The 19,820-nt window shown below is 38.3% G+C and overlaps 5 protein-coding genes and 1 long non-coding RNA gene across 10 annotated transcripts; 2 read left to right on the top strand and 4 right to left on the bottom strand.

Annotated features, from left to right (window-relative positions):
- Window positions 1-679: 679 nt before the first annotated feature.
- LOC124329379 (mRNA decay activator protein ZFP36L2-A-like) lies at window positions 680-3,478 on the bottom strand. Of its 2 annotated transcripts, none has more exons than XM_046788446.1 (2): window positions 3,241-3,478; window positions 680-2,100 (listed from the first exon to the last, which is right to left on the bottom strand). In XM_046788446.1, the coding sequence occupies exons 1-2, from the start codon at window positions 3,274-3,276 to the stop codon at window positions 964-966; spliced, it is 1,173 nt and encodes a 390-aa protein (XP_046644402.1). In that variant the 5' UTR covers window positions 3,277-3,478; the 3' UTR covers window positions 680-963. The 2 variants fall into 2 exon arrangements, with proteins under 2 accessions (XP_046644402.1, XP_046644401.1); XM_046788445.1 differs by lacking the exon at window positions 3,241-3,478 and adding an exon at window positions 2,290-3,213.
- A 413-nt stretch (window positions 3,479-3,891) lies between these two features.
- Window positions 3,892-6,094, top strand: LOC124329380. Of its 2 annotated transcripts, none has more exons than XR_006916764.1 (3): window positions 3,892-4,203; window positions 4,268-5,495; window positions 5,565-6,094. It is a non-coding gene; the product is annotated as an uncharacterized LOC124329380 (long non-coding RNA). The 2 variants fall into 2 exon arrangements; XR_006916765.1 differs by having other exon boundaries at window positions 4,150-4,199; window positions 4,266-5,495.
- A 617-nt stretch (window positions 6,095-6,711) lies between these two features.
- Window positions 6,712-10,825, bottom strand: LOC124328267. Of its 2 annotated transcripts, none has more exons than XM_046786979.1 (7): window positions 10,676-10,825; window positions 9,586-9,699; window positions 9,216-9,507; window positions 8,345-9,155; window positions 7,844-8,279; window positions 7,564-7,722; window positions 6,712-7,482 (listed from the first exon to the last, which is right to left on the bottom strand). In XM_046786979.1, exons 2-7 carry the CDS (start codon window positions 9,632-9,634, stop codon window positions 7,103-7,105), a joined length of 2,127 nt encoding a protein of 708 aa, XP_046642935.1. In that variant the 5' UTR covers window positions 9,635-9,699; window positions 10,676-10,825; the 3' UTR covers window positions 6,712-7,102. The 2 variants fall into 2 exon arrangements, with proteins under 2 accessions (XP_046642935.1, XP_046642934.1); XM_046786978.1 differs by lacking the exon at window positions 10,676-10,825 and adding an exon at window positions 9,855-10,659.
- Window positions 10,826-11,518: 693 nt separating this feature from the next.
- LOC124328302 lies at window positions 11,519-14,622 on the bottom strand. Of its 2 annotated transcripts, none has more exons than XM_046787027.1 (8): window positions 14,098-14,622; window positions 13,853-14,037; window positions 13,670-13,782; window positions 12,875-13,598; window positions 12,440-12,800; window positions 12,295-12,375; window positions 12,069-12,221; window positions 11,519-11,978 (listed from the first exon to the last, which is right to left on the bottom strand). In XM_046787027.1, the coding sequence occupies exons 1-8, from the start codon at window positions 14,132-14,134 to the stop codon at window positions 11,629-11,631; spliced, it is 2,004 nt and encodes a 667-aa protein (XP_046642983.1). In that variant the 5' UTR covers window positions 14,135-14,622; the 3' UTR covers window positions 11,519-11,628. The 2 variants fall into 2 exon arrangements, with proteins under 2 accessions (XP_046642983.1, XP_046642984.1); XM_046787028.1 differs by having other exon boundaries at window positions 11,519-11,988; window positions 12,079-12,221.
- Window positions 14,623-16,055: 1,433 nt separating this feature from the next.
- On the top strand, window positions 16,056-17,616 carry LOC124328338 (60S ribosomal protein L15-like). Its single transcript, XM_046787082.1, has 5 exons — window positions 16,056-16,162; window positions 16,478-16,668; window positions 16,877-17,013; window positions 17,072-17,182; window positions 17,348-17,616. The coding sequence occupies exons 2-5, from the start codon at window positions 16,497-16,499 to the stop codon at window positions 17,540-17,542; spliced, it is 615 nt and encodes a 204-aa protein (XP_046643038.1). The 5' UTR covers window positions 16,056-16,162; window positions 16,478-16,496; the 3' UTR covers window positions 17,543-17,616.
- A 352-nt stretch (window positions 17,617-17,968) lies between these two features.
- LOC124328339 (PHD finger protein 23-like) lies at window positions 17,969-19,643 on the bottom strand. Its single transcript, XM_046787084.1, has 5 exons — window positions 19,444-19,643; window positions 19,271-19,311; window positions 19,050-19,157; window positions 18,860-18,977; window positions 17,969-18,796 (listed from the first exon to the last, which is right to left on the bottom strand). The coding sequence occupies exons 1-5, from the start codon at window positions 19,463-19,465 to the stop codon at window positions 18,591-18,593; spliced, it is 495 nt and encodes a 164-aa protein (XP_046643040.1). The 5' UTR covers window positions 19,466-19,643; the 3' UTR covers window positions 17,969-18,590.
- Between the last annotated feature and the right edge of the window lie 177 nt (window positions 19,644-19,820).

Below are 19,820 nucleotides of genomic sequence, written 5' to 3'. Positions count from 1 at the left end.
ATCGTTAAACGCGAGACATGCAAAAAAAATGATTGAATTAAAAAAATTAGATGGAAAAAAAAACATTTTCGAGTGGTCCGTTTCCATGGAAACAATCGTACACACATACATGCACACACACACATTAGGCATTTTTTCTCCGATTAATCATTTCATATATTAAAGAGGAGATGATAAAAATGAAGGGAGAGAAAACCGAAAAAATATTGTCGACGATGAAAAACACGTCAGTCCAAAATAAAATGGGGTTGTCAAAACCTTATTATTTTTCAATATATAAAAAAGGAGACAAGAGCAGATCGATGGAAGAAAAACCAATGGGGTGTGAATATTTTGGAAAAAAAGAGAAAATAATTGAAATTAAAAAAAAGAAAAAAAAAAGTCCCGTTAATTATTAACTTACGCTCCCTGACTAAATGAATAAGAATTAAAGAGAAATAATGAAAGTGTAGAAAAAAAAAAGAAAATACCTCATATTATAAATAAACTGCATAAATAACATAACACCTACTACGACGACGGTTTTGGAGGGGGATTACACATTCGCTTTTTGGTCCGGGGTTGGTGTGGGGGGCGGTTTGGAGAAGGACAACATGTTTCTTCTTGGTCAAAAACATTTATAACTTACGACACAGGCCCTTGAATGAAAAAGAAAAAAAAATACATTGGGGTGGGGGAGGGGAAGTCAAAAATCTTTTGCATGTTTTGGTCTGATTTTTTTTTCTCAAAAAAAGAAACAAAAAAATATTTGAATCATTTTCTATCACAGTGGCATCGAAATATATAAAGCCACAAACACCCTTCTCTCTTACGCGCACACCCACACACTTCCGGATTGTTTTTTTTTTTTTCTTTTTCTTTTTTTTTTAGTGTAAATACCTCAAAGTTGATTAGTAAATAGCATGTGGTATGTTGTTGTTGTTGTTGTAGAAATAATCCCCCCTTTTTGCAATTTAGATTTTCTTAATCTTCGTTCAAAGTCTCGGAGATGCGGCTGAAAATGGGGAGCCGGAGAGCGCGTGAAGTATCCATCGGGCTGGAGATGGATGGTGGAGGGCTAGTGCCGCCATTGCTGCTGCTGCTGCAGCTCGTGCTGCCCAGACTCAGCGAATCCAAGTCGGAAGCCAAAGAGCCCACCGGTGAAGGCGAGTCCAATTCCGGAATAAAATTCTTGCCAGTCGAAGTCACCGAACGCTTCAAATTGTTGTTGTTGGTGCTGCTGTTGTTGTTATTGTTGAAGGCCGACGAGTAACTGTTGGCCTTTCCAGAGGAAAAGAGCGGCAAACCGAAATCGGTCGATCCAAACAGGAAGGCGGACGCGTTGCCCAATCCAGACGAAGATGAAGATGATGAGGGTCCCATTGGTGAAAACGGGTTGCCCGGATACATGTCATCCGAGAAGAAAGTGCTCATTGAGGTCGGAGACTCGCTCAATGACGACGGAGGAGACGGAGAATCAGCCGTCGATCCATTGCCACCCATTCCAACCACTCCGGCCGGAAGAGTGAATTTACCACGATGAGCGTGTTGATTGTTGTTGCTATTGTTGTTCTTGGTGGCCGGTGGTGGTGGCGAATTGTTGCGAGCCTCTTCGGCATTGTGGACGAAATGGCAACGTGGGCCGTAGGGGCAAAAGCCGATGGTGTGGAAAGTGCGGCACAATTCCGTCTTGTATTTGGGGTGACGGATGAGACTGCGAAGCTCGTGAAATCCGTGAGCAAATTGGCATTTGTCGCCATATTTGCAGGTTCCATTCTCTTCGTAAGGTCGGCACAGCTCCGTCTTGTAGCGGCTGGAATTGGATTGCTGCTGCTGATTGATTTGCTGTTGCTGCTGGGCCAATTGGGCAGATCGATCGACCACCGGCTCGCTGTGGCTCCTGTCCAGTTTGCGGTGACCGCTTCGATGCAATTGCATCATCAAAGTTGAATGATTATTGTGTTGCTGCAATTGATTCGTCAGCAGAGATGATAACGACGATAGCGAATCAGCTCCAAAGAGGCTGCCCTCGTCCGAATCTGGGCTGCCCGGAGGATTAGAACGGCGACGACTCAACGGCCTGTGAGCACCCACCGCTTTCGGGTCAATCTGATGATTCATCTAATAATAGAATAAATAAATAAATAAAAAATAAGATTTAATCAAAAAATAAATAAAAATCCTTGAATGCGCACAAGGTCTTTCCCAATAATGTTGTTGCAGCCCAAAAAGCTGGCCAATTCGATATCGAGGTCATGTAATGTCGAATTCCGGGTGTGTCCGGGCAAAAAAAAAAAAATAAAAACTTACGGTCGACGCCGCAACATCCTTCGAACGTGTCGGCTGTGTCGGAACAAAGCTCACTGGCACCGAATAACTACGGGACAAAGTTGAAGGCATTTCGTGTTGGTTGTTGGTAGAGATTTGGAGTTATCCAATGAGAGAAAAAAGATGCACGACACGTCCAGCACGGAAGCTGGAAGGCGACTGAAGAATGGAAAGAGCTCTAACGTCCGTCCAATTCTATTTTTCCCAGTTAGAAAGTATCGAGGTGAAAATTGCGCGACTCCTTCCCCCCCCCCTCTGCCATCTCCAAGAGAAAGAGGGCGGAGTGGACGAGAGAGCAACAAGTAGGTCAGTAGGCCTCCCTTCCTCATTTTCCCTTTGTCCAACATTTTCTCTTTTTCTCTCCCTACAGCTAGTAGAAAGTTGACTTAATTGAATCAACGTTCCCAAACGAAACAAGAAGAAGAAGAAAAGATGATCGGCACGCGAAAGTGTCGCAATGGCTTCCCTTTGCACACACACACACGTGCACCTCGTGCCCGGAAGTTTTCCCTCAATCACGTGGACAAGACAGGACACGAAAAATATCCATCGACTGGCCGTTCACAGTTTTTCTTATCGGCCAATGTGGCGCAAGTCTCTCGACAGATAAAAATAATAAGATACTTTTTGGGAAGGAAAGAAAATAGACAAGAGCCGGTTCAAGAGTGGGTCTCGGGTGCAGGTAGGTCACCAGGTTAGTGGTTGAAAAACTGGTGAAAGAATTCCCTCTCTCAACTTTCTCCTAGTCATCTCTTGGCAGCAGCACCACTACGACATTAACTATTCAACACACAGGACTTTTTTAGATAATCATCATCGGGGAGGGAGGAGGGGACAAAAAATCTATCATGGCCGCTGGTCACGAACGACCTTGATTCGTGTTATAAATTACATAAAAAAACACACAGTGACAAATTTTGGTATTTAATTTACCTGATATTCGTTTAATGATCTCGCCAATGCCGACATTTTCTTTTTTTTTCCTTCTGATGAAAATCCACAAACTAGATGATGTCGAAATAATGAAACGGGGCACCGATTGGGAATTATAAAGATAAATCCGATGGAGGACTTGTAGTCGAGATAAGTGTGCACCGCTGCAAAGTGTGTGTGACAAGTGAGAGTGAAGAAGACTGGCGTACGAATGGTCTGCAACGAACCCACTGGCCCACTCTTTATGCCCAATATTCCGCAGCACAGCTGATAGAGAGTGGGGGGTGGGGTGGGGGGGGGAGACTACAGTGCTGCTGCCGCTTCTCTGTGGTTTTTTCTCCCCTGCCTTGGTCGCCCTCCAAAGTCCTTGAAAAACTGGAAAAATTAAAACAAGGAAACGCGACCAATGGGAGAAGGCCCAGGAGGCGGGGCGGATCTGACGTCACGTCATTTCGACTGTGACGAAAGCGAAAGTTAACAGACGGCCACCAGGGCGGCGCTGCCCAACACTTCCCCGTTTCTCCCGCCGCCCCGTAGGGTACCCAAAGGCACGGCACGGTGCTACACGAAACACGAGGAGCCCTCGAAATGCGTACACTGGAAAACCAAGCGACCGAAAACGTGATTCATGAATCACACACGAAACGAGAAAGAAAGAAGCGAATAGAAAATTGAATTTGCCATGAGGAAGTTTCTTCTGCTTCTTCTCTCGGGGCGACTGGCAATCGAATCGACGACTGGAAGAGATTGGCGACGTGTGTCACGTGGACTTTTTTTTTTTTTTATCCGACCAATATCTAGCCGTTTCCGGTGCAGACGAGATATTTTTAATCAACTACTTACTACGTTATTATCTACGTCTTAACAAAATTCCCATTTTTTTTAATTGGAAAAAAGGTTCGTCCATTGGTTGAAACCAACGTCGATTCGCGTCGAGTTTGACCTTGTCCGGTCAAATTGTTGGTACATTTTAATAAAAGATAAAAAAAATGTTTCATATTTTTCCTTGGTGATTGGATTCAGAGAGTTGTCATCGGAGAAGATGTAACGCATTTCACTGCTGGCGCCCGACGGTCAGCGCACTTTGATCTTTTCCCAACTCAACGGCAATTAAATAAAAAGAAGAAAATCAAAAACCATCGGGAGAGAGAAAATGGGTGAGAGTCGTCATGGAGAGAGTTGTGTGGTGGTGGTGCTTCTTTCTCCTCTCTCTGTCGTCGAGAAAGTTTTTTGGGACAATCAATTTCCCCCCCCCCCCCCCCAAATAAATAAAGTAAGAAGAAGATTATGGATGGGCTTTCTCGACTTTTTTGTGGCTTAGTTCATGAAGAAGAATTAAAAAGAAAAAAGTTCTCTCTAATCGACTACTAGGAGCCCATGAATCAGATGACGTCATCCACCTGTTGCTGGCCGCCATAATTCCCTCGGGTGACGTCATACTACAATGTTGTTTACAATCGTTTTTGAATGATTCATGATTCAAATACTAGGCACAACAAAATTCCCCCACGATTTCGCCATTTGAATCACGTCCGGAAACCGAGAGTCGGACACATTCCAAGTCTATCGGCAAGGATACAAATTGCATTCATTAATTAAATGCTGCTTTTTTTATCCCCCAAAAAAGCGCTAAATCAAATCACAAGATAACGCTTTCCCTTTTTTGTTTCGTTCGTTCGGGAAAAAACATGCACAATTTTTCTTGTCGTGTTGTTTTTTCCCGCCCTAAATTCTTCCTGTACTTTCTCCAAGGCTTTTCCCATGAGGAAAAAGATTTCGTGAAACCAGAAAGAAAGAAAAAAGAGCTTTTACTTGTTAATAACGAAGAAGGAGACCCGCATTTATTTATTTTTAATATTATATTTTTTTTTAAATAAGAAAGAGTGTTGGCTGGCGGGGAGAATCGATCCCGGAAGTCTTTTCGATTTTTTTTCATTCGACGCTAAAGTTATTATGACGGCCAGCACAGACGGAAGTTTTTTTTCGCTCACCAGATGGCCTTGAATTTTCACGCAAGTATAGCGATCGTTTGCTGCTGCTGCTACAACCTCGTCTCGTTTTGTTGATTCCTGGGATATGAATCCCCCCCTCTCTTTTATTTTATTTTTTAAATAAACAAAACAACCTTGGCGAACTTTAAAAAAAAAAATCCAAAGTGATTCCTATTTACGAATGTATCAAAAAGTTGCAGCGATTTCCTGTCCGACGAAACGAACGTCCATCAAAAGCTTTCTCCTCCTCTCGAAAAAATCTAGGTTAAAGGGAGAGAGAAGAACTCTATTCGTGTATAATAATATAGACTGACAAGTTGTTTCTTTTTCTAGTGTGGCGCGCACTCGCCCTTTTTCCATTTCCCCGACGAAAGGATACCGTAGGATGAGAGCAGACGACGCAGCGGCTGCTTTTCAAAACTACGCGCCAAGCCCAATTTCTGCACTTTCTCCGACCTCATTTTTTCCGCCTCTAGGCTCTGCGAGCGACCAGCTAGAACTTAACAACCGAAAGAAGAAAGAAAGAAAACAAATCTTTTGAATTGATCTTTTAAAGAAAAATTTGAAAAAATAAAAAAATATATAGAAAAACGGGGGAAAGTTTTATGATCATTGAGTGTGTTGTATAATATCGCCATCAGGCAAAGTCAGAACTATTATATTATATCCTTTCTGGCGTGTATATAGAAAAATAATGAAACATCCGGTTCGTTATTTCATTCACCCTCTCTTGGTAATTTGACGCAATCAAGGAATTACTAACAAGAAACCCAAGAGGAGAGTGATGAACGCACCGCGTGAGTCACGCGGGAGAAAAGAAAGAGAAACAAAAATTTGTGTCGGCCTGCTGCTGGGGAAAATCTTAAAAACAAAAAATTCCGCCTGGAGAGTGAAAATGAAGAAACGGAATTTGCGGTTGGAGGAGACAGTGGTTGTTGTTGTTTCATTTTCTTTCTCTTTTTATTTGCCGAACAACAAAAAACGGGGAAAGTCGAGAAAGTGCTGCTGCCAGGAGAGAGCTGAGCTCTGAGCGCTTTTTCTTCTCTGTTTCTGTTGACCGAATTATATACACTGCGACAAGATTCAATCTGGTTGTGTGTTTATTGTTGGAACTGGTTCCTCCTCCTGTAAATATTCAAATAAGAGCTGATTGTAGGATGGATGGTGATTTTTGATGGGCTAGTTTCTCTCCTTTTGGATTGATGACGGGATTTTTGTAGGTAGCCTCTTCTTTTTCTTCTTGTGTTTCTTACATGGAAAAATAGAAAGTTTTTTTCATGTTTTAATTCGAGACTTATTCCGTCGTTTTTATACATTTCGTTAATGACAACCAACATCCGGTGCTGCTTTTGCAACTGCCGAGAGAGGAATCTATATGCGACGCATATAAATGTGGGCGACGACGCCAAAAGAGAAGCAATTTACCAAACATATTTTCAGTCGCAAAATAGACACAACAATTCTTATTTTTTTCTTTTTCTTTTGGCACTCGTTTATTGTTGATATTGCTTCTTACGTCAGCACCAGTGAAAACAAGTCGACCTTTTTTCCCCACTCTTGCCACCAAATATTCATTTTCAAAGCCATCTAGTGGTAGACTATTCAAATATTTTTAGCATCTAGGATACAACTTGATAACTACAATGGCATAATTTGACATTTTGAAAACAGCTTAGGCCTACATTTTTAAAATAAATGTATTAATTATTAATAATTATTATAACTATAGATAGTTATAAAAATGTATTTATATATATCTGTATACTATCTATCTCTCGAACAGCCAATGATTTTAGGAGATTAGAATAGACTACATTTCCCTCCCTTAATTTTGCCAGTATAATTGAAAAAAATAATCGGAAAAATTAGCATTATTTTTTTTCAAACCTAATAAAATTCATCAAAGTAGAACGCCACTCGATGGTCTGCTTATTACAAGGACGAAAATATATAAGTTTGTTGGTTCCCTTATGGAAATATTTTTTGAATGTTCGATCAATTTTGTTGTGCTTCTTTACATCTTCTTCTGTAACCTGCTCTAAATCCTTTAAATAAATGATTACGCCTATGTTTTTCATAGTTTGAAATTTTTTCTTGTCATCTTCAGTTGCCGGGAAAAATTTTTTTTCTTCACTAATTGATTTCTGAACCATTTTAAGTAAATCTTCTAAATGGCGATTCGATTTTTCACCGTCCTCTTTAAAGAATGTCTCTCGCAGTTGCTTGCAAAGATTTTCTATCAACGTGCTACCTGTTTATAAAATCAGAAATTAGAACTAAAAAAAAAAAAACAAAAAAAAAACTTTTGACATTAAAGAGTTTAAATATTTACCTGTTTCTTCGTAACGATAACTTACGAATCCAGGGACTGTGGCCCTTATATCAAGAATATCCGACACAGCAGGTCGTGGAATATCTTGTGGAATATCTGGGGGTTGTGAAACAATTGGTTGGCATTGAAACGGTGGCTGAATACCATGGCTGACGCTATCTAAATAGATAAACCAATCAAATATGTATTTAGGCATCAGCCCGACAAAATTTACTTTGCACAGCACTGCACTTCACTTTACACAGCAATAATTTCATCACAAGAAATAATAAATTAATACCTGCATTAGGCGAATTCTCCTGATTGGTGGGGTCAGGTGTAGTTATCTTTTGTTCAAGCGGTTTAAGTGGCGGTGTTATTTCTTTCAAATCTTCTTGTTCTAGATTCCCCTGGCAGGCTTGAATGATCCAAATCTTGGGCTTGCCACTTAGGGTGGGGCAATTGAAATTGTTGAATTGTTTCTTGGCATCCTCAATCGATACCTCCGGATTGAGTTTATCTGTGCCACAAACTGTTCCTTCATCACCGTGTGAAAGAATGCAAACAACAAGACAAGCATACTCCTGAAACTCGTCTCTTTCCGCCAATTTGTTGATTTCGTCGCAAAGTTGTTGCGCCTTTAAGTTGTCGTGGGTTTTCACGTCAAAACCGAATTTTTTAAAAACGTCTGTTAAAGCATTTTTGTCTTCTTCGGTGCCGTATCGGTTGTCTGCCTTCTGCAATATGACAAATTTTTTTAAAATATAATTCGATTTAAACCAACTTATAACAACATTTTTACCTTTTCGAAAATTTCTTGATTGAAGATCACGCAGAGTCCCGGTTTTATTTCCGGTAAATCGTACAGTTTGTAGTAATCATCAGGTAAAAAGTAAGCCCGATCAAGAATCGTTTCGAGAGCTGGTCTGTCTTCTGGCTTGAATTTAATCATGTCCTTTATAAGACTGACAGCTTGCTGCAATTCTTTAGCAGTTTCTGTTTGGTCACCAGTTTTAATTTCTGGTGCTGTCCATTCGGGTTTATAGACTTCATAATCCTTATTATTGATGTTTGTTTTTCGGTCAGTATCGTCGAATCGGTCGAATGGATGTATGCCATCGGTCAAAACGTAGTGGAAAAAGCAGCCGAGAATAAACACATCTTCGGAAGGGTGTGTTTTAATTCTATCCGTAACGTTATTGATTTCAGATGTGGTAGGATGCTGTGTGTCGTTATTAGCATCATGCTTGGAAGGATAGGGAGAAGTCCATCCTTCCGATCCTCTTTGCCCAGAATGACCAGTGTCCGTTACTAAATCTTTACTCATTCGAAAGTCCGACACTTTGACCAAGTATTTGAATCTTATCTTATCTTTTGTTTTCTCTAGCTGAATCTGAGCGATCAAAAAATTACTGGGCTTTAAGTTTCGGTGGACAAACCCCATCGCATGTAAAAATGCAACTCCTTTAGTGGCTTGTCGTAATATTTCTTTTTTTTTCAGCGATGCCTTTATTAAATCCGTGGCAATCTCATTTCCTTCCCAATCGTATCCCTTCCTATCACGAACGTAAAGATCCTCCACGGAGCAAATGCACCATTCAATTGCGACGTAGCTATTTCAAATTTTGCACATTATTACTAAAGTAAATGTAGAATCGATAAAAATTCCTTACTAAAAGTTGTCATCCTGTTCACAGCAGAAATAACGAGTGAAGTTTTCGTGCATGTGCGACGTTCTGTCTGGTTGACGAAGGAGTTCCATGTCTCGTATGTACTCTTTATCTTTCTCTTCACCACTTTTTGGTAATCTATCCTTATCAAACCGTCGGATGAAGACTTTTGTTTCATTTTCAAACTTACCACGGAAAATTTGACAATTTGTCTTTGGTGTTTTAGAGAACTTTCCATTTGATTTATAGCATGTTAATTTTCCAATATTAACTTCGATGATTTTTCCGTCCAATTCTTTAAATGAATTCACAAAATTAATAATGATTAATTTAGGATAGCTATAATATGCCGTTTCCTAGAGAAAAAAATTACCATGTTGGTTCTTTAATTTCTTTCCTTTTGGTTCCTCATCATCAGCCATATTTAATTGATGTATATATTTTGAGGTTTATATAGTAATTTAAGAGAGGCGATCACAGGGAAATCCTATATACAGATTTAGTTATATCACCGAAAATTCATCATGAACGAACAAATGTAATGTTCAAACTTCAACTGCATGTGTCACTTAGATACTTAATTAGTACTTATCTATGTCTGATACAATATTCTATAATATTCAAAAGAAAATTTGAATTTACCTAAATTTGTATTCGAGTTCTCAGTTCGAATTCTCGGGACAATTTTCTTGAGTTGTGTTTAATAGGAAAAAGTTCTGGGAAATTTAGAATTGAGGGTCTGCACTTTGTAGCTAGGTTATATAGACTGAATAGGTTGCAACATATGGCAAGCCGTTCGTGCCACTTGTTTTTGTAAATGTGACGACAACGTATATGTTTTGTAGCTAAACTGAATATGAATACGTTGCAACAATCTCAAGTGGACTTTATAGAAGATCCTCTCTCTATGAAGCGTCAATGGGTTGAAACCAAAGCGGCTGTCTCCAATTTTATCAGAATCACACCATTAGATGTTTGTGTCGTGTTACGTTGTCCTTGATGCAACGAAGGAGCGCTTGATTCCTAGTCTCAGACGAATCCTAATATGGCAAACCGATTTTCCAGCTGGAGGCATTTTTTCGCATTAGCATAAATTAATCCGTTTGCGAAGTATACTGTCACCAGTGTCACAGTCATTTTTATGACGCTACATTCTTCAGTCTCCACAACATACTAAACTGTATGAGATAAGGGGAACACAAAGCGAAAGTTCTATGATACTAAGTTAGAATAACTAAAAGCGATGCTTATAAAAGAAATACAGATGACAGTTGGAAAACTTTTTTCGTCAAATAACCACGAAAAGATACTGATATCAGCGCCAATAAGATTCACCGATCAGATTTCTCGTCACCAAATTCAAATTCATAATAAATACGACATCTATTTTCAGTTACGGAGGAAATATTGATCTTATTAGGGATACTTAACATATGATACAAATATTTAAATTTTGAGCATACTTTGACTCCTTTTTTATGCCCTCCGGACGTTAATCTGTGTGCTGCTGACACTGCAGTTGAGCGAAAACTACTTATTAAAAGCAGCTCCCAAATTACAGGAAAAAGATGGCAGTTATCTAAGACCACAATGCCGGTAGTAGACTGAGAAAGTAAATAATTTTTAAAAAATGTTGCGGCTACAGTACTGAATCCATTTCACAATTCAAAGGAAGCATTAGATTAGATGGAATTTTGAACGTAAACCACCGTCTTATCTTATCTGTACACGCAGACTATATGCGAATATACATGTTAAAAAATTTTCCCTTACCAAAAGGCGCTACATAATTTACGCATGTCATGTTACTGAAATAAATAAGAATTAAGAAATAATAGTATTTTATGAATTTTTTTTACCAAATCCAATTCGCATTATCGCCTTCTGGTTATTTTGTTTAAATATTATTATTATTATTATTATTATTTTTTTTTTTTTTATTTTTTTTTTTTGACGTTGTTGACCAAATTTTATCTATTCACACCCATTCCCATTTATCAGATTTGAATATTAATAAGAATTTTCAAGTGCAATTTCCTCACACCCCATCTATCATTAGCAGTTAGAACTATGGCAAAGCTTATTTTCAAAAATTATACCCGATTTTAGTGCTAGTAAGGCATGTAGACAAGAGGAAAAAGAAAATATATAGGCTAATCGCAAAAAATGTCTGTTAACTTCTACTTGACGTTAAACGAAAAAAAAAGGTTTTACACTCTTGAGCAAGAAAGACGTATAGTATATACCTTTGACGATGACCACTTATGCTACCACAAATAACACGAGTTTATAAAGACCAAAAACACCAAAGTAGCAAAAAAATATATATATTTCAATACTTTTTTCAGTATGTCTAAAAACCACATTAACTTTTTAAATGTTCTGGGTGGTACCGCCACCTGTGAATTGGTCAATTTCACTTTGAAAAAAAGTTATTTTTTAGAAATGATTTAATGGGTGTCAATATATTATCCCACGGTTGTGGGGGTTCTGGTGTTGAAATTGAAATATTGGTCACTGTTCCGGGAATATCGGCTTTTTTAAATGTAATCTTGTCACTCAAAGACGCTCTCCATTCGATAGTCTGCTTCACTTCAACCCCTTCTGTATCATTGGGATTTAACAGAAAAAACGTTTCAGCAGTAATGTGGTTTTGCACGATTTTGAGGATATCTTCAAGTGATTTTGGTTCCTGGTTTGAATTACTATTCAGACTCAAATATTCGTTGGTCATTTCTTTGCACAGGTAATAAATCAGGTAAGTTCCTGTAAAATTATATAAAAAGAAACAATCACAGCAGACCTTATAACGTAAAAATTGAAAAAACAATAAAATTGTGCTCTAAAATTATATACCACGGTCTGCTGTGTTGCGAAAAGATTGATAACCAGAAATAGAAGCTCTTATATCGAGAAAATCCATCAAAGGTGGTCGTTTATCCTTGTTCTCTTCTGACGTAGTAGGCTTACTCTTCTCTTTCAAATCAGGTTTTTTTTCTTCCGGTATTACTAATTTAGACAATTCGTTGTTTAAATGATCAGTATTATTATTTTACATTTATTTGGAGCATATTTAGTAAACCTTTTGGCTTCTTGATCGGAACAGGCATTTCACAAAACTCCTGTTGCGGAATGATATGATCTGACTTGGAGGATGCGTAGCCTAGGACAAAAAGTTCTGCATTACTATTTGTTTAATAAGAATTGCTGTATAACTTTTTCTATACCTTTGGCACCCTTTGTTTGTATGGGGTATTGTATGCCTTTACCCTGGCAGGCTTGTATGATCCAAATTTTGGGCTTGCCGTTTAGAGTGGGGCAGTCATTGCTGTTGAATTTATACTTTAGTTTATTGATCTTAATGCTTTCACCATCGACTCCTTCAACGACACCCTCATCTCCATGCGACAGGATACAAACAACGAGACTGGCGTAAGAAGAGAAATCTTGCCTTGCCAAATCTTCGACGCAGTAGCAAAGATTCTTAGCTTTCAAATCCTTGAAAATTCTCACGTCAAATCCCAATTGCATGAATACACATTTCAAAGAATCTTCGTCGAAATTAGTTCCAGTGCGATTATTGCCTTCCTGAAAAAAGTTGACTCCAATAAATGAATGGGCGTTTAAATAAATATTATCTATCAATATAAGAAATTGATTACAGTTTCGAAAATCTCCTGGTTGATTATGACGCACAGCCCCGGTTTGACATCCGGCAGAGGCAGATTGTAGAGCTGGTAAAAATTAACCGGTGAAAAATAACGTGATCTGAAGATCTCGTCTAGAGTGCAGATATCTTTCAGCTGAAATTTAATCATATCCTTTAGAAGAGCGATGGCTTCTTTTCCAATGTTTGGATCTTTTGGATTCCAGTTATCACGATAAACAAAATATTTAGAATTATTGATGTTATTCCTTCGAGTGTCGCTGTTATCGTCGAATGGATGTTTGCCATTGGTTAAAACGTAATGGAAAAAGCAACCCAGAATAAATACATCGCCGCGTTGATAGGTCGAAGAATCTACTTCGGTATTCGGTAGATTCGGGTAGGTCCATCCTTTCGACCCTGTGGTACCGGAAACACTGGGACATTCAACCGGATTTTTGCTCATACGAAAATCCGACAGTTTGATTAGGTATCGAAATCGGTCGCATCGAAACTGTTGAAGCTGGGCGATCATAAAGTTACTGGGCTTGAGGTTGCGGTGGACAAACCCCAGCGCATGTAAAAATGCAACTCCTTCGGTGGCTTGTCGTAATATTTCTTTTTCTCCCAGTGATTCCTTTATTAATTTCCTGTAAATCTTCTCGTTCGCCCAGTTGGTTGCTTTCTCACCTTCGTAGAGGTCTTCCACGGAACAGATGCACCACTCCGTGGCGACATAGCTGGTGGGAAAATTGTTTTTGCATTATATAACCTTTTTATGAAATTTTAAATGAGAAAATGAGGCCGTTACGTAAATTCACCATCTTCTTCGCTGCAAAAATAACGAATAAAATTTTCGTGAAGATGTTTTGGTTCACGAAGGACGTTGATGTCTCTTTCGATTGGATTAATAATCGTTTGACCCTTGTGAAATGGTCGAATAAAAACATAAATCTTTGGATAAAGTGTGCCATCAATACAATGAAAGTCTTACTTCTTCTGAGCCTGGTTCTTTTGTTAACGAATGATTCGAACTGGCTGTTTCATACCGTCGTACACAGACCATCGTTTTGTTTTCAAAAATCCCCTGGAAAATTTGAGTTTTAAATGTAGCGAGATTTTCTCCGGTTTTGTATGGACGACTTAGTGATTTATCAATGCTTAGTTTCCCTATGCGCTCTAAATTAATTGAAATCAACTAAATGTAATGTGTAATACAACAGAAATTTTGTCATTTACCTAAATTTTGATTCGAGTTCCCAGGTTCTTGAGACATTTTTCTAGAGTTCTGTGTAGGAACGCTGAGAAATGTATAATTCGTGGTTTTTACTTTGTGGCTAGACTGCTGAAGATGTTGCAACAATCTCAAGTGGAATAGGAGATTTTCATTCCTTTATAGGACTAGTGGGTTGAAACCATATAGCTCCGCCTTGGACCACACCATTAAATGTTCGTGTCGTGTCGTTGTCCTTGACGTAACGAAGGACTGCACGATTCCTAGTGCAGTAATACCTTCTGATTTTGCCGTTTTAGCATAGACCTTAAATGTACTGTCACAGTGATCTATAAACACCAGTCTCCTTCAAAATAAAACTCCTTAATCCACATAAAGATTCTTGATTTTATACATTTTGTACAGTCTTCACTCTTCAGTCAATTAACCGAATTGTATGGATAAGGGAATCACACAATTTAAAGTTCTTGCAATTGACTTAAAGCGCTGCAAGCAACTGCTTATAAGAACTAGAGAGACCAAGAGTTTGTTGTAAAGTTGATTAGACGTCCGGTCCGCATAGATAAGAGACGTTAAAAAGCGAAGAAGTAACTGTGTAGTATTACATTAGCTTATCTACAACCACTACAACCGTCCGTCATTTCAATACGGTTTCAAATTAAAATTCAGTTGTACGCTAGTTTTATAATGCTGAACCACGAATAATTTATTTGTAAAACAAACTCTAATAACTCCAAGGCTAGATAAGAAATAAAAAATATTTCGCTTATTTTTCAATTTTCTTGAATCGCGATGGTTGTAATTTTCCTAGTTGGCAATGCTGTATTCGTTAAATGTCAACAATAACAAAATAATACATTTAAAATATATCCTTTTTATAAACAAATGTGATTATTACACGGAAATATGGGTGAACACGTTACAATTTTGAAAGAAAATGTAAAAAGGTACTGTATAGAAAAGGAGCTTTCCGGATAATTACACTGATCCTAAATTTTTTGACGAGATCAAACGTAACGTGCATTTCAAGCCGACTTTATTGTTGAAAATTGAAATCGACTCGAATATCCTCACAAATCAGCGTCTCAGTTATATTTTGACCTACTTTCCTCCAAGCTCCAACTCAAGGAAGCTCCAGCTCTCGGAAGGCAATGCAATCTGTAAATTAACTTATGGATTTTTTTCTTTCATAATTGTTACTGCCTATGATGGTCTCTTTCCGCTTTCAACAACATTCTACCAGCCCTGAAATTTTTTTTTATTTTGATAGCTGTGGACTATGGCTGCACACCTGAGCTAAAAATATTGACAGATACTATTAGTACAGATTCCATCTATGCAAAGAGTGTAGTTCCCATTTTGGAGCAGATTGCCTGTCATCAATATGGCATCTGCTTATGTCTCCCTCATCAACACAACCATCGGTGGAGCACCACTACAACTTAATTAAATTTACAGTTATGACTGCTGGGGCATTTTTTTGTATAATTTCTATTTCCATGGTTTCAGTCAGTATGACTGTCCATATTCTGTGTGAGTCTAATTTTACCAGTGTTTTGTTTGGGCTCAACAATATAAAAACGGCCTGAGGGATAAGTCAATGATTTTCAACAGATGAAGCTCTTCATTCAAAAATACCTGTATGTGTTCAATAAATAAATAATACAATGGTTTATCTAATTCATTTTAAATTTTTCAGTTTTTCAAAATTTATACGGTTTTATAAAAATTGCGTCGTTTCGATCATGTTTCATGTTTTACAGGTTTACTTACACGAACCGTAATAAATAAAAGCAGGTAATCGAAGATGAAAATATTATTGTGCATAAAAAAATAAGGGCAAATTTTATTAACTGGAATGAATCAAGTCTTTTAATGATTTGATTTGTATAAAGTAAAGACAAAAATAAAAAATTCCAAAATAAAAAATTCAGTCTGAATTAAATAAATCTGACACACGACATCATTTCCCCGAAGGAAAAGTGGCAACGTTGTGACTAGCAAGAGTTCTTTTCTTCCATTGGAACTCTTCTTTTCTAAGCTTAAGGACAATTGTGGAGCTGCGCCACGGTAAGCAACATTTTATATCAGAAGTCATCCGTGTTCTTCTTTTGATTCTATTTCCATTTACATTATCTTAAAATTTTGTCTGTTCATTTCGTAATTCCAAAGTGGTTTTGTTGGAAATACTTTATGTTAGTCGTTTGTAGTAAAAACTTGAAGATCAATGAGCCAACCGGCCACGATTCTGATGTCAAAACGACTTGTCTTACTTGTTTTATCAATTAAAGGTTGAAATTGCCTTAGTGTCGATTAGTTTCAGTGGTTTTCAACACAAAGTGTTTCATCTAAAAGTAATTTAATGTTTTTATTTTACATTTTCAGGTTGTTTAGCTAGACCAAGATGGGTGCATACAAGTATATGCAAGAGTTGTACCGTAAGAAGCAGAGCGATGTTATGCGATTTTTGCTCCGTATGAGGTGTTGGCAATACCGTCAGCTCCACCGTGTTCACAGAGCTCCCAGACCCACCAGGCCAGACAAGGCTCGTCGCATGGGATACCGTGCTACCCAAGGTAAGCATCTACCTGTCTTAAATTGGTTTCTTCAAGCTTACGAGCAGCTTGAAAGAATGCCATCTAAACTGAATGATGAAACAACCATGCACCACGCTTAGGAAAAGTGCTGAAAAAACGGAATAACCGAATCAAAACCTGACATTTGACTTCACAAATATTAATTTTCTTTGCTAGAATCAGTTATGAAATCATTCTGCATTTGTAGGGTTCGTCATCTACCGTGTCCGAGTTCGTCGTGGTGGTCGCAAGCGCCCAGTTCCCAAGGGTTGCACCTATGGTAAACCCAAGGGCCATGGTGTCAACCACTTGAAGCCCACTCGCAACCTCCAGGCCATTGCTGAAGTAAGCAGTTTACTTATCTGTAAAGAGGAGCTGGTTTTGACGAATAGTTTTCTTACAGGAGCGTGTTGGTCGTCGTTGTGGTGGACTCCGTGTGCTCAACTCATATTGGGTTGGACAGGATTCCACTTTCAAATTCTACGAAGTGATCCTCGTCGATACTGCCCACAAGGTAAGATCATTTCCCAAATTGCTGGATAATTATTACGTGATGATATACCCTTTGAATGGTGAATAAGATGATAAGTATTCTTCCTTGGATGTCTGAAATGTTACAAAATTGAATGTTCTGGTTTTCTGGTTGTGAAATATGCTGACAAGTTTTCTCTTCTTTAAGGCTATCCGTCGCAACCCCAAGACCCAATGGATCGTCAACCCTGTACACAAGCACCGCGAGCTCCGTGGTTTGACTTCAGCATCCAAGAAGTCTCGAGGTCTAGGAAAGGGTCATGGATTTTGCCAGACAAATGGCGGATCTCGCCGTGCCACCTGGAAGAGACGCAACACTCTATCTCTTCTCCGCAAACGTTAAACCGATCCCAATTTTTGGTTGTATCTTGCTCGAGTTGTACGCTTGTTCAATACATCTACTTGGTCAACTCGGAATTTATAATTTGAAAAAGTTTCTTTTTTGTACAATTAGTGGTACCTTTAAAATTGTCTTCTTCAGTTGAGACATACCTAGATCTTAGTCCAAAATTAGTAAATACTTTAAACGTTTGCCTAAAGTAATAACCTCATGGTTTGCCACCAACGAAATAATAAAGAATTAATTAATTACAAAAGATTTTTTCAACTTTTCTTATTTGATAACAAAAATACACGTCGTATTTTCTTATACCGCCACTGGACGAAAACCAACTATAAAAATTATTACGCTTGGTTTTTCATCCCTTACAAGTTATCCCGATAGGGTTTGAAAGTCCAAAAAGCTCTGCAAAAAACTTGGATCACAAAATAAACGAAAAAAGGCTAGTTTCTTTTCCACCAAAATTTGTTGAAAAAAAAAATCTTTTAAAAAACAAAAGGTTATATACCACATCAGTGGAAAACGTACATGAGATGACGGGGCGGAACTTTGTACAATATGGACAGCGCCATTTAGTCAACTTTAGTTATGCGGCTGGGGTCAGATGGGCAACCAAAACAAGAGAATTGAAGATAAGAACCCAAAGCAATTCGCTAGAACAGTTTTGGAAGTTAAGAAAAACTGGAACCATGATAAACGGCATTTGTTTTGTTTCTTTGAAGGAACTGGGCAGTGGGTTCTTTTCTTGTGCGGGCACTTTTCGATGAATTTCACGCTCATTCGATTTTTGTTTCTTTTTTTAATAAAGGGGAAATTCAAACGATCAATCATCAAAATGTTTTACAAGTATGGGAAACAGTGAATATATCCGTTCTTTCTATATGAATAGCTAAATGAATGTGAAATTCACCAAATGTCGCAGGTAGAGAATCGCACATACAATTCACAAAGTTTGGGACTTTTCTTCAAAAGGGGATGAGGGCAAATGTCTGGGAACAACCAACTTCCCATGTAAGACTGAAAGATACACTATCAAATATGAAAGAAAGGGTTAGGACTGGTTAGTCAATTGGGTGACTCCTTTCTCTCGGCACTTGGCGCAGATGAATTCATCAGGGATATTGGTCCTTCGGATCCTGGCACAAGATAGGTGAATCCACGTCAAGCAGTGACTGCACTCAATCATAGGCCGGCCAGCAAAGGGTTTACCACAATAACACGTCACAGTGTTGTAACCATCATCTATGTCACCATCATCTATGTCGACAACATTTAATGAGTAACTGACTTTAAACAAAGGGCACAATGGCATGAACTAACCTGAATCACTGTCTGAAGACACTTTCCTCTCTTCACCACTGTTGGATGATGGAGTTTCTGACTTGGCGCTTTCAGAACCAGTGCTTCCAATTGGGCTATTTGCTTTAGATCTCAGTTCCTTGATGACATCAAGAAGATTTCAGTTAGGAGGGAAACTAAAACATTTTCAAGAGATGATGTCACACAGTACCTCATGTTTCTGCATTTCATAGTTTTCATGCTCCAGTATAAATTTGCAGAAAAGAAGGAAATCTTCTGATGTTCTAGGTCTTTTTCCAGAATGTGATGATGGAGGAGGCTGTGGAAACAATAATAACATTGGTCAAGTAACTGTTTCTTTTGTTGCTAGGACTGAAACCTCATTCTTGGCTTGCCAACAACCCAGCACAACTAAAGTCTGCCCATTGTTACCTCATAGTCATCTTGTCGTGGAGATTTCCTCGTTCTAGGAGCTACGAGATAAATGGAAAGAAGATTAGAATTAGAAACTAGAACGTAAAAGACGATGGCTTCTAGGGCGACATGTTTAGTGTCAACTGTGGAAAACGGCCATATCAGTTCAAAGCGGGGGTCCGGAAGCTTACCTTTAAATAACGTATCAGCCATATTTATCAATTGTAAATCTTCTAATTTAACTATAGAACAGACCACTCAGGATCAGAATCGAAACAAATCAACTAGAATTTGGTTGAAATAATGGCCAAAGCGACTGCTTTAGAGGCATAATAAGCGAATAGTCGAATCTCTTTCTATTTCTTTCTACTGAGAGGAAAGAAAAGCGTTGCCAATTTGGTGTTATGTTGATTCGTGCTTGAATGGAACATCGATAAATTCGTTTCCTTCGGTTTTTCTTAAAAATATGCCAAATAATTTAACCAAAAAGTCATCTCAATTTAATGAATCAATTACAGATTTACACTATTTAATTTTGTTATTAACAATTAATATAAACCATTAGAAA

Source organism: Daphnia pulicaria, chromosome 3 (assembly GCF_021234035.1).
Source record: "Daphnia pulicaria isolate SC F1-1A chromosome 3, SC_F0-13Bv2, whole genome shotgun sequence".
In the NCBI taxonomy this organism is placed as follows: domain Eukaryota; kingdom Metazoa; phylum Arthropoda; class Branchiopoda; order Diplostraca; family Daphniidae; genus Daphnia; species Daphnia pulicaria.
Note: the sequence above shows the minus strand (reverse complement) of the source record. Positions and strands in the feature narration are given on the sequence as shown.

What these genes read in the sequence shown, in the direction of transcription:
- LOC124329379 (XM_046788445.1), bottom strand. Translation starts at nt 2,379, where the DNA reads ATGCCTTCAACTTTGTCCCGTAGTTATTCGGTGCCAGTGAGCTTTGTT. An exon ending in AGGATGTTGCGGCGTCGACC is followed by an intron (nt 2,101 to 2,289) that starts GTAAGTTTTTAT and finishes TTCTATTATTAG; the next exon opens with ATGAATCATCAGATTGACCC.
- LOC124328267 (XM_046786979.1), bottom strand. Translation starts at nt 9,634, where the DNA reads ATGGCTGATGATGAGGAACCAAAAGGAAAGAAATTAAAGAACCAACAT. An exon ending in GAAATTAAAGAACCAACATG is followed by an intron (nt 9,508 to 9,585) that starts GTAATTTTTTTC and finishes ATTCATTTAAAG; the next exon opens with AATTGGACGGAAAAATCATC. An exon ending in GGAGAATTCGCCTAATGCAG is followed by an intron (nt 7,723 to 7,843) that starts GTATTAATTTAT and finishes TTATCTATTTAG; the next exon opens with ATAGCGTCAGCCATGGTATT.
- LOC124328302 (XM_046787027.1), bottom strand. Translation starts at nt 14,134, where the DNA reads ATGTCTCAAGAACCTGGGAACTCGAATCAAAATTTAG. An exon ending in ACCAGGAGATTTTCGAAACT is followed by an intron (nt 12,801 to 12,874) that starts GTAATCAATTTC and finishes AACTTTTTTCAG; the next exon opens with GAAGGCAATAATCGCACTGG. An exon ending in ACAAACAAAGGGTGCCAAAG is followed by an intron (nt 12,376 to 12,439) that starts GTATAGAAAAAG and finishes TTTTTGTCCTAG; the next exon opens with GCTACGCATCCTCCAAGTCA.
- LOC124328338 (XM_046787082.1), top strand. Translation starts at nt 16,497, where the DNA reads ATGGGTGCATACAAGTATATGCAAGAGTTGTACCGTAAGAAGCAGAGC. An exon ending in ACCTCCAGGCCATTGCTGAA is followed by an intron (nt 17,014 to 17,071) that starts GTAAGCAGTTTA and finishes GTTTTCTTACAG; the next exon opens with GAGCGTGTTGGTCGTCGTTG. An exon ending in TCGTCGATACTGCCCACAAG is followed by an intron (nt 17,183 to 17,347) that starts GTAAGATCATTT and finishes CTCTTCTTTAAG; the next exon opens with GCTATCCGTCGCAACCCCAA.
- LOC124328339 (XM_046787084.1), bottom strand. Translation starts at nt 19,465, where the DNA reads ATGGCTGATACGTTATTTAAAG. An exon ending in GGCTGATACGTTATTTAAAG is followed by an intron (nt 19,312 to 19,443) that starts GTAAGCTTCCGG and finishes TTTATCTCGTAG; the next exon opens with CTCCTAGAACGAGGAAATCT. An exon ending in ATGAAATGCAGAAACATGAG is followed by an intron (nt 18,978 to 19,049) that starts GTACTGTGTGAC and finishes GATGTCATCAAG; the next exon opens with GAACTGAGATCTAAAGCAAA.